Source organism: Chenopodium album, chromosome 9, assembly GCF_948465745.1.
Source record: "Chenopodium album chromosome 9, dcCheAlbu1.1, whole genome shotgun sequence".
Classification (NCBI taxonomy): domain Eukaryota; kingdom Viridiplantae; phylum Streptophyta; class Magnoliopsida; order Caryophyllales; family Amaranthaceae; genus Chenopodium; species Chenopodium album.
In genome coordinates, this window is record NC_137842.1 from 62,389,852 (window position 1) to 62,401,738 (window position 11,887).

At 36.7% G+C, this 11,887-nt stretch overlaps 1 protein-coding gene across 1 annotated transcript; it reads right to left on the reverse strand.

The window, feature by feature from the left end:
• Positions 1-246: 246 nt before the first annotated feature.
• Positions 247-7,062, reverse strand: LOC145560077 (beta-amylase 2, chloroplastic-like). The gene is made up of 11 exons (XM_081621334.1): positions 6,658-7,062; positions 5,370-5,447; positions 4,982-5,185; positions 4,044-4,238; positions 3,664-3,828; positions 3,174-3,434; positions 2,835-3,053; positions 2,058-2,277; positions 1,821-1,916; positions 903-1,049; positions 247-732 (listed from the first exon to the last, which is right to left on the reverse strand). Exons 1-10 carry the CDS (start codon positions 6,943-6,945, stop codon positions 1,027-1,029), a joined length of 1,749 nt encoding a protein of 582 aa, XP_081477460.1. The 5' UTR covers positions 6,946-7,062; the 3' UTR covers positions 247-732; positions 903-1,026.
• Positions 7,063-11,887: the final 4,825 nt, after the last annotated feature.

Sequence of the window (11,887 nt, forward strand, 5' to 3'; positions counted from 1 at the left end):
AACATTTTAATAAGCTACATGTCTCTACTCTCTACAAACTTTCTGTATATGCATTATCAGAGCGCTGATGAAAGAAGAACAGATATTGCATTGCATCAGCTTCCTTAAGACATGAATGCATAACAGACCTCCAACTTCAACACATTGTTCAGACCTTTCATGTAGGAGCCATTGAACCAAAAACATGGCAAAAACTGCTCTACTTCACTTGACAAGAATCAAGCCATATGTCAAAAGCCATAGGACATTCATATCAATATATCATTAATAAACAGTAGACTCGGAAGACTAGGGCTCGCCTCTACCTAGATGCAGAAGTTCATAATACCAACAGCATACAATAAGAAAAACAATTTAGTCCACAAGTTCAAAATAAGCATCCATACAAATAGAAACTCAGATTCACCTGCATCAGATGCAGGAACCGCAAAAGATCAGAGTCATCAGACCATAATAGCACCTGCACTTGGTTACTAATTGATGCTGTTGTTGACAAAAAAAGACAAACCAATGACAATGGAGGGGTTGCAAAGACTAGTCTGTCATCAGACTCGTCACATCAAGTGAGCATTTCCCGGAGGCCAACCTTCCTACCTTCAACAACTTATTTATTTCCCTATCCTTTTTCTGATCTCCTTGTCCAGCCTAACATCAGCTTTGTCGGCACCTTCCCATTCCGGAGAAGATACTTTGTTACCTTCAGCTCTTCATCAAACTTGCCAGGAAATGAATCTATGAAAATAATCTTGAGGTGAGTGGAAAGACAAGTGTTTGTCATCATAATCATCATCATCTTCACGATGCAGAAATCCCTAAAGTTGAAAGAAGTCACAGAACGAAAAGCAAACCAATTGGTATTTTAATGTCAAATGATACACGCAAAAGAAATCCAGGCCACTAACCCCGGGAAAGACAAGATACTCTAGCACGGGCGAGCTGTGCAGAATCTCAGGCAGGAAACGTCACCAGTCAACATATCTTGTCCAATCCAGGTTTAAGCAGGACAGGTTATTGAAGGTTGGAGGCCTAGGTTGACCACAATTGAGAGCCTACATACACACATCAAAGAAAATAGATAAGAATACCATGAATAAATAAGAATGGATTAAAAAGAGCTACCTCCATGCACTTTCCGGAGAGGTACAAATGTTTGGCAGAGACTCCATGTAAGGGTTCTACCATAGAATCACAGGAAACCTCAGATATTCGCATTAAGTTTTCTTAGTCCAACGCTATGCCAATGTGAGCATCCACAAGAGTATTGACATTCATGTTGTAATGTTTTGTCAAGTAACCACATAATTAAAATGAAGCAGATTGGGAAGATTGAGCACAACATTAGTTCTATGTTTGCCAGACATAAATACTCTCTCTGAAATTTAAGGTCAAACATCTTAGACTAGGAGAAGAAATCAGCCTGTTCATAGAGCAGTTCTCTGGAAACTCGGCAGAATGGAGTTGCAGGAACTTCAGATTTGGCAAAAAGTGAGATTCAGGTAATTTCATTTCAAATTTTCCACGCAACTTCAGCACCATCAATGCAAGAGACTTCCTGGAATTCAGGTAATGGTAAAAGTTGAATGAATTGGGATTATAATTTGTCCCATAGAGACTGGATTCAAGCTAAAAAACAAATACTATGTATGTGAGATCACTATACATGGTTGGCAAATCAGCAAGTCATATAGTGTCAACTACGTAGTTATGATCTATACAAAAGATAGAGATATACAACTTGGGGTGAAATCAACTAGTATAGCTAACTAGCTATGTAAGATGAGTGATTGATTTACTATTCTACATAATAGCCACTTAGACACCTTCAAGTTTGATTTCAGGCTCCGGCTCCTGAGAATCCTCTGGACTTTCAGGTAACGATGGCTCCCTTGGGCAATTAAGATCTGGGACTGATTCACCTGTAAAAGTATTTGAAACATCAAACTCCATTTCATGATAGTTCTCATTTTATTAACATTATTTGAAAAAAAAAAGAAAGATCAGTGCATGTGAGTGGAAATCTACTGATCAAATGCGCGTGAAGGGATTTGTAATTGTACCATGCATTCTTTTGACAAATCTTTCAAACTCCATGAAGTTGTATTCTTCCATTAAATCAGGATTAAGTCTGAGATATGTGAAAGCAGATAGATGCTTTCCATCAGGATCATCATGAGGCTTAGCATTTTTCAATATTTTGTTATAGCCTTCTCTGTCATAACAAGTAAGAGCATTCTCACTGGCAACTGGTATGCACACATCCCATGCAGCATTCAGGACCTAGAATAAAACAGTAATTATTAGGGATCTACACTCTAAAGATTTCACAAATGTCTAAAATGTTAAAGATTTCTCGTTGTGAAAAAGAACAATTGTTGCTTTAGAGGACTGAAACAAAATGACCAAAAGTAAAGTCATCAAAATATGATTTTAGTGCTTCTGCCTTCTGCCAAACCACATTTCTCAAAATCTAAAATAAAAAAAAAGAAGGATAATAAAATTTGCAGTCAAACACAATAGCAGAAAAGTGGATCCAAACAATCACATTGGGATGATTTCGAAGGCTGAGGTGAAAGAATCACAGCAATATAGCAGGGCTTCGCAAGACATCTCTAAGTTTATGTGCCTGGAATTATAAGGCTGAGATAGAATGCACCAGACCATAATTACATAAATGATCTCACCATCATCTCAAATGGAGGAAAAACATACATTGCTATCAAGAAAAAAGGGGAAGGGAAGAAAACAAAATGGTCTCATTAAGTCACTTGACCTCACTAGATAATCATAGATTCACAGAACTGATAACCGAAAGTTGAAGTCTAATATGAGCTAACCTGCCAAACCAACCCCTCAGGGTCTGCTAGTGCTTCTGGGTAAGACTCATGCTGATCCATTGTGCGTAATTCCACACAGGTAAAGTTAAGAGCAGCTTCATGTTGCTTCAACATTGCTGCAATCGGAGCATAGCCATCACGATTGGAAGAATTGTAGAACCCAGCAGTCAGCTCAGCAGCATGACTGGCTGTCTTGTACCACCAATGAATACCTGACAGCTGCACACCAAACAAAAGTCTTGACTTCAGTTATGAAAGAACATTCCAACCTTCAACTGTAGATAGCACATTGAAATCACAAATGCCTGTAAAGCAGGGCCTAAAACATTGCTTCCTCACCTTCGCAGCAATAGGGAAGCCTTCAAAGGCTTGGTTGGCCAGGGCAAGTACACGATCTCCATGATCAATCAGAACCTTAGAATACCAATTAAGGAAAAATCTACCATAATAGCTGTCATAATCACCACCATCACGAAAAAAACCAGTCTTATGTGGCCAAGAATTATAAGAACCTGAATTATCAGGTGCTCTGCCCCAAGACACATGTCCCCTTACTTCAGCTGCCTTCTGAAGACTCTTCATTAGATATTTGTCATAACACTGCAGAAGGTAAGTTTTAATTCATGTTAAGTTTCTGCAATATATACCATGCTTTGTATTAACCTTTCTAAGAATATCCTAGCAGCAACTTCTTTTGCTCTATGAATTGTATTAAATTTATTTTATATATATATATATTGCACGTGTTGCAACCGAGAGTATTTGGAATTTATGAGAACTTTCAACAGCTATGTAGAAAACTATTTACAATATGCATATAGGTTATTACCTGGAATTCACCAATGCCTGGATATTTCCAGCCCTGATTTGCAGGATAGGATGGATAACGTAGCTCCCCACATGGACCTAGCCCAACCTCAATCTCAGAGATGGTTCCACCTTCAAAGAACTCATTGAATTCCGCACGAAAGCTTCTCATGTAATCATAGTAAACCTATCGTGTCAACTAGAGAGTTAGACTATGTATTTTAATTAACATAGTACTTTGTGATGCAATTTCCATGAGAACATAACTAAGTTTGGGCGAAAGATTACCAAAAAATAATTTCCATCTAAACCCTAAAAAAGGAATAAAAGTGCACGTATTGTACAAACAGATGAACAAATACAGAAGCGAACTGCCATTAAAATATTCATAAATTGTGATACCTCAACTGCTGTACGGCCTCTTAAAACACGCTCTTTGTCTATTCCCCACGAAAGGCTTTCAGTATTGCGTTTGCCTTCTTTATCCGTGAAATATATATCAGGATTAGTTTGACCGATTTCTGTAATCCAATGAGGGAGAGGAATATTCACATCATCCCCAACATTGCCTCCACATGCATGAAAAGACATAACAACCTATAATAGAACAACCATTTGAGACTCTGCAAGTAAAATTCATGATAAGGTGTAAAAAAAATCTGAACACAAATCCTTTAATGATGTTATAAAAACCTAGACTTAGTCCAAAACCTATTGATTAAATAAGATTTCTCATTGTGTGTCATTTATTACTTGTCTTTCTATTTTGTACATTCCTGAGCCAAAAAATATTCCAAATATGCAGAAGATGACACAATTACTCCTAATCTCTTGGAAATAGGCATTTCATGATATGAGATAAAGTTTTCATTTTACAAACAACCATCATTTAAGATGGCAACGAATTCATTGCATGGTTGCCAAAGTAGCACAAGTATGGTTTACACAAGAACAATACTAGATCGAATGTTAGTCCTTAAAGTAGCTAGCACCGCTCTCAAATGATCTGCATGGTCCTCTTTGTTCTTTGAATAAACCAATATGTCATCAATAAACACCACCACAAATTGGTCTAAGAAAGGTTGAAACACACGATTCATCAAGTCCATAAAAATTGCAGTGCATTTGTCAACCCAAAAAATCATTATTTTACTCCATACAGAGAATATTGCCTTTTGATATGTATCTAAAGACTTGTGACGCAGTGAAGTGTAACCATGACAAGCCATTAGAATTCCACTAGTCTTAAACACCAATATGAAGTATCATAAAGTCAGAAATGTAGTTTGAAAAATCCTTCATAGTACATAACTACACAAGAGCACGGAAAGATAGAATACCTGCAATTTAAGTCCAAAATCACGCACGATTTGAAACAGTTCCTTGTAACCACTCCAGTTATATTTTTGAGGAGCAAGTGCCTCAACTATGCCCCACCAACAATCAACCATAACACCATCAACATTAATCGACTTTAATATTTTTAGTTGCTCGATGAGGTTTTGTGGATTAACCAGCTCACAGTTCATGTCAATTGTATTTAACTGTTACAAGAGAAAGTATGAACTAAAGGTAAATTAAACAATAAGATTAAGTGATAAAAATAATAGAAGCTTACATGCAAGTGCAACTAGGGACTAGGGGTTAGGGAGACTAATAAGTTGGTTGAGCAATGAAGGAAACACAAAGTATTCGGAGATATATAAAATAAAGACAAATCAAACTTACTGGCAACATCACATAAATAGGGACATAAGGTGTTCCAGCATAATCACGTTCTGGAATCTCTGGGATTATCTCTGCAACCTGAAAGCATGAATTATATATTCAAGAGAATTAGATTCGAGAACCAGTTGAAAAGTTGTCAGACTATGATGTACTTCGTATAGAAGATGAACAGAAATACAGAATACACTTCAAAGGACTTTACAGAATGGCAAGGTGCTTCACATGATAACCTAACGGGAAACAAGAAAAAAATACTATATCTGATGAAGAATTGTTAGGCTACAATTCAGTACTCGAAAAAGATAATCTAATCTCTTTTACTGGAATATACTCACTCCATTATGAAGGGGGGTTTAAAGTAGAAAAACAAATCCATAAATGACAAGCAATTTCACTAGATCATCATAAAGTTTTAATAAACACCAAAAGGGGAGTAATGCATCCAACCGATACATCATCAGAATATTAAAAGTACATTGCTATGTTATCCAGTATAACCTTGGTCAAGCACAAAGAAAGAAACTCACCTCCCAAATCTTGAATTTCTTTTTCAAATATCACTACGATCCAAATGGTTGTCATTTTATCACATTCTTCTAACTATATACCTGTATTGTGCTAGGAAAACTCTTCATTGCAACAAAACGAAAGCCTTATTATTCAAAAGGACGGGGTCAGCTACATAAACCAAGATCATATACCCTGTGATCTCCCACATGATGCCCCTCCTTCTTTCCCTTCAATCTAATCCTACATGCTCTTGCAAACCCATTTTCTTTATGTCATTTTATAATTCCTTCCATCAATCATCAAATGTCAACAAATGATATTATACTAGGATATATCAAGATCAAACCCAAGATAACTAACACCTCATTTACAAACCCATTTATTATATTCTCCCAACAAACCAAATATCTCTACATTCACTATCAAATCGACTATTAAATCCGAATGGAAAGAGTGCTTCTTTTGATCTTATTATGAACATTTTCAAAAGACTAAACACACAATTAACCAATAATTTCATATATCTCCCAACAACAATTCCAATTGCAATCAAAACCAAATTTGAACTACTTAATTCTATTCTCAATTTCTCATTCAAACAATTCTAACAAAGTAAATAAAAATCAAACGCAAAACAAGGATCATCATCAAACCCATCAATTATCCAACTACTACCTCATTTTTGGATTCAGTTGTCGCATTACATTATCAAAATCAACCATATTACATTACATTACAACTATTACAGAAACACATAATATTACAATCAAGATATTACCTCGTGTTTAGAAGAATCAACAAGAGATTGTTCATCATCATTATTAACATCATCAACAATATCCACCAGAAACCCACAATTTCTCTCCAATATTTCTCCTCTATCTTCAACCTTAGCCAATCTCCGGGTTGATGACCCGGAACCAGTTCTGAGTCGAATTGGCCCATTTCGACCCGAAATTGAACCGCATTCAACCGGAGAAATTACCCTTTTCCGATGAGTTGAATTGAGGGAACTAGAAGTTACACTACTGAGTAGCAGTGATGAGAAATACGACGTCGTTGCCATTTTCGTTCTGAGAATTCTCACTCTCTGAGTGAAGAAGATGGAGGGGAGAAAAAAATCTGGCGAAGAGGTTTCCTTTTTTGGAATTCCGAAAAGGTGATATTTTGAGTAAAACTAGGCTTTTGACCGTACAAATGATTATTGGTTTTTTTTCTTTTCTTTTTTTTAAAAAAAAAAAAAAAAAAAATCGGAATCGGGTCTGGGTTAGATGAAACTTCACCTGCATCCATCCGATTCACCCGTTACCCACTTAACCCATCACCCGTATCCGATCCGTTTATATGAGTTTTATACAGTACAGTATAATTATGATTACTTATGTTAAATGATAATTTTATGTAGAGATGTCAATGGGGCGGGGCGGGGCGGGGCGGATGTTGGCCTTCCCATCCCCATCCCCACCTAACATTTTCATCCCCATCCCCACGGCGGGTCCAATTTTCATCCCCATCCCCGCCCCACCGGGTACAACTCCAAAACCATCTCCGCCCCACCCCCCACTTGGATATCCATCCCCATCTAATCCCCACCAAAGACCCGCCTAATCCCCACCCAAGATCCACCTAATATCCGTATCTCAAATACAGAATCTTACATAATTAATACGAATTATAAAATAAAACATTCTATACACATTTTTGTGTTATAATATAAGTGTCGTACAGAGTATTATAATTAATATTGTATTTCATGTAATTATTTTATAAATAGAATAAAAGTATGTAATTTTGCTTTAAAAGATATATAGATGTGGATATGAGGTGGGGATGGGCGGGTACGAGGTGGGGATGGGCGGGGCAGGGCGGGATGGGGCGGGTACAACTTAAAATCCACCCCCGCCCAATCACCCATGGCGGGTATGGTTTTTATCCCCATCCCCGCCCCACCACCCGCCAAACCAAGATCCATTTATGGGGCGGGGATGCGGCTGGTCTCCTACTTGACCCGCCCCACTGACATCCCTAATTTTATGGTATGATAAAGGAGTGGTGCAATGGTTGCTAACTATGAAGACAAGAGTGTTTACTTTGACTTTGAAGATATAGCTAACACCAGTACACCACTGGTCAATGGGATGTATATGGATCAGATGTTCCTCACCTTACAACCCTCTTCAGGTAATTTCCCCTTTCTTTATTGTTTTTTTACGACATGTTCACATAATCACATGTCACAATTAGTGTTTAAGTAAAGAGCACCCGACCACATTCATAAATTATTTTTCACGTTGAATTTTCATAAATTAATTATCACATTGATATTGAATTTAAATCAATTTTGTGTGAACTAATTTAGACGGAATTTTTAAAATTGGAAATAGTACTACTTTATTAAGTCATAGAGTTATCATCAAGTTCAAAAATCAGAACTATGTTATTATTGTACAACAGTCACTAGCAAAGTACTCTATAGAACAGGCAAAACTTAATGTTGATGTAATGACTGTTTGATGTTTTCTTATATTAAATGTACTTTGATCCTGATTATGCTAGCAATAATCGTGTCTTAAGCATTCATCTTTGAATGAAAAAACAATCAGCTGGTTTAGGAGTTTTTGTTCATCACATAAATGTAATGTTTAATGTGCTTGTTTTCATATTGTTCAATGTTACATACACTATGTTTTAATGAGACTGCAGACTCTACTTGTGGTAGATTTAGAAGTAGAAGAAATGATTGATTTAAGATGTGTATATTTCTAAGCCTTTCATATTACTATTTTACTCTCGAAATCTTTAACATTAACTCATAGTTACCTCTTTTAAATCATAGGAATGTACAATTTTAAGAGAACTGGTTTTCTTATTCTTTCCTTTGATTTCAGAGTAGAATTACCTCTTTTAATGATGAAATGAAGCAGTGATCAACAACTTAACATTTTAATAAGCTAAATGTCTCTACTCTCTACGAACTTTCTGTGTATGCATTATCAGAGTGCTAAAGAAAGAAGAACAGATTTTCGTTAACACATGAATGCATAACAGACCTTTTCATGTAGGATGCTCTGAATTATATCCTTAACACCAACAATGACATAGAGAATCAGGATGATTAACTATGAAACAATAGGACTAATCCGATTTAGATCAAACAATATAGTAGCACAAATGTATATAAGATTGTTAAGATATTTTAGCATTGAAGACTTAACAAAGCAAAGGCAAATTGACATATACTAGGGCATGTTGAGATTTTAGACTGCACAACATGGGATGCAATGGTAACAATTGTCTTAAGTCGGTCAGAAACAGGGATTTGACATATTCTAGGCATGAAGGTTTCAAAGGAGTTGTCTATAATCTATGGAAGGATATGAAATCTTCCTACATCCTAGTCGTTCCGTGTTATAACCTTGCATTGGCAGCCTTGCAAGCCTTATTACCCTTTCAAATGGTATATTGCTTGACAAACAACTCGTAAAGAGATAAGAAAGATGACAAAAACTGCTCTACTTCACATCACAAGAATATAGCCATATGTCAAAAGACATAGGACATTCATATCAATATATCATTAATTAGCAGTAGACTCGAAAGACTAAGGCTCGCCTCTAGCTAGATGCAGCAGTTCATAAAACCAACAGCATACAATAAGAAAAACAATTTAGTCCACAAGTTCAAAAAAAGCATCCATACTAATGGAAACTCGGTTCAACTGCATCAGATGCAAGAACCTCAAAAAATCAGACCATAATAGCACCTGCACTTGGTTACTAATTGAAGCTGCTGTTGACAAAAAAGACGAACCTACAACAATGGATGGGCTGCAAAGACTAGTCGTCTGTTATAACTTCAAGTGAGCATTCCCCAGAGGCTAACCTTCCTTCCTTCAACAACTTCTGTATTTCTTTATGTCCTTTCTTTGATCTCCTCCTCCAGCCTAACATCAGCTTTGTTAGAACCTTCCCCTTCCGGAGAAGATACCTTGTTATCTTCAGCTCTTCATCAAACTCACCATGAAATGAATCTATGAAAATAATCTTGAGGTGCGTGGAAAGACAAGGAGGTGGTTTTCGCAATCTGCCCCAGAAGTATTTGTCATCATAGTCATCATCATCTTCACGATGCAGAAATCCCTACACAAGTTGATAGAACGGAAGAAGATTAAGCAAACAAATTGGTATCTTAATGGAGGAATCCCCGGTCTATCTCTTTAATAAACAAATTTTGTTAATCCGTTGCAAAATTGTAAATAAATCAACAATTTTGCTTAGTTAGCATGGCATAATTGTAAATAAACAACAACTGTGGGCCCATTTTCAATAGAAAGTCAATTTATTTACAGTTTAGTTCTTTGATAAACATATTTTGTTTATCTAAGGAGATGAAGTTGTATTTTCTCAACTTAATGTCAAATGATCTATGCAGAAGAAATTCAGGGCACCAACCCCGGGAAAGACAAGATACTCAAGCACGGGCGAGCTGTACAGAAGCTCAGGCAGGATACGTCGCCAGTTAACATATCTGGTCCAATCTAGGTTTAAGCAGGACAGGTTATTGAAGGTTGGAAGCTTAGGTTGACCACAGTTGAGAGCCTACACACACCCATCAAAGAAAACACATAAGAATTGACATTGACCCATGTGACCATGAATATATAAGAAAGGAGTTAAAAGAACTACCTCCATGCACTTTCCGGAAAGGTACAAATGTTTGGCACTAGAGACTCCATGTAAGAGCTCTACCATAGAATCACAGAAAACCTCAGATACTCGCATTAAGTTTTCCAAGTCCAACGCTATGTCAATACGAGCGTCCACAAGAGAAGTGAAATTCATGCTGTAATGTATTGCCAAGTAATCCACATACTTAAAATGAAGGAGATTGGGAAGATCGAGCACAATATTAAATCTATGTTTTCCAGAGAGAAATACTTCTCTGAAATTCAAGGTCAGACTTCTCAGAGTAGGAGAAGAAATGTTTATAGTTGAGAAATCTTCCCAACTTCCTTTAAGGACCATGTCCTCCAGCATTGGACAGCCTGAAATCAGCCTGTTCAAAGAGCAGTTCTCGGTAAATATGACAGCATTGAGTTTCAGGAACTTCAGATGAGGCAAAATGTGTGATTCAGGTAATTTCATTTCAAATCTTCCACGTAACTTCAGCACCACCAGTGTTTCACAGAAGAAAAGTTGTCGTGGAAGTACACTTGACTCAAACTGAAATGTGGAGACATTGAGCTCTGAAACACCTCTAAGTAATGCAAACTCTATCCAACTATTAACATTTGAACAGTCAGAATCCATAGCACATTTAACGCGAAATTTGTTGATCTGTGTGGCCTTGCAGAGCATCAGAGTTCGATTCACCAAAATCTTGAATGTGCCAGACCCATTCGGATACTGAGAACGAAAGCCACCTCTAGAAGAAAACAAGTCTCTCTCATCGAAATCAAAGTTGGTTATTAGAGTAAAAAGATACTGCCATCTGCGTGACAAAACACTAGTCCCGACTGCATTCTTTGTTGGAAGAAAAGAGAGTATGTGCCCGAGAATATTGTCTGGTAAACCACTGATCCTGTCAACCCCTTCATGTTCGACTTGATTTGAACTCTCAAAGCATTGGGAGCTTGAAGACATGGGCTGCAAGATACTTTAACTTCATCAGACAAACAACAGCATCAATAATCACTTAAGTACACTTCATTGCATAATGTTACTTAATTACACACAATAACAACTCGATACTCAACAGAATATTACACTATATCTCTGATAAATGATCCTAAATGGTTTTCTAAGCTCAATGTGCAGATGACTTTGCGACTAACTTACAAAACTGCAAAAGATGTTACGAATACAATTCAAATATACCGAAGTTATCTCAAATATGAAGCTGTGAAAGATTATATCATGTAATAAAATCATGATTGTATAATCTAAAAGGCTTTATTGTACAGTACAAAATGAAGCAATAACAAAAATTTTCAGTACATGTATGCATGA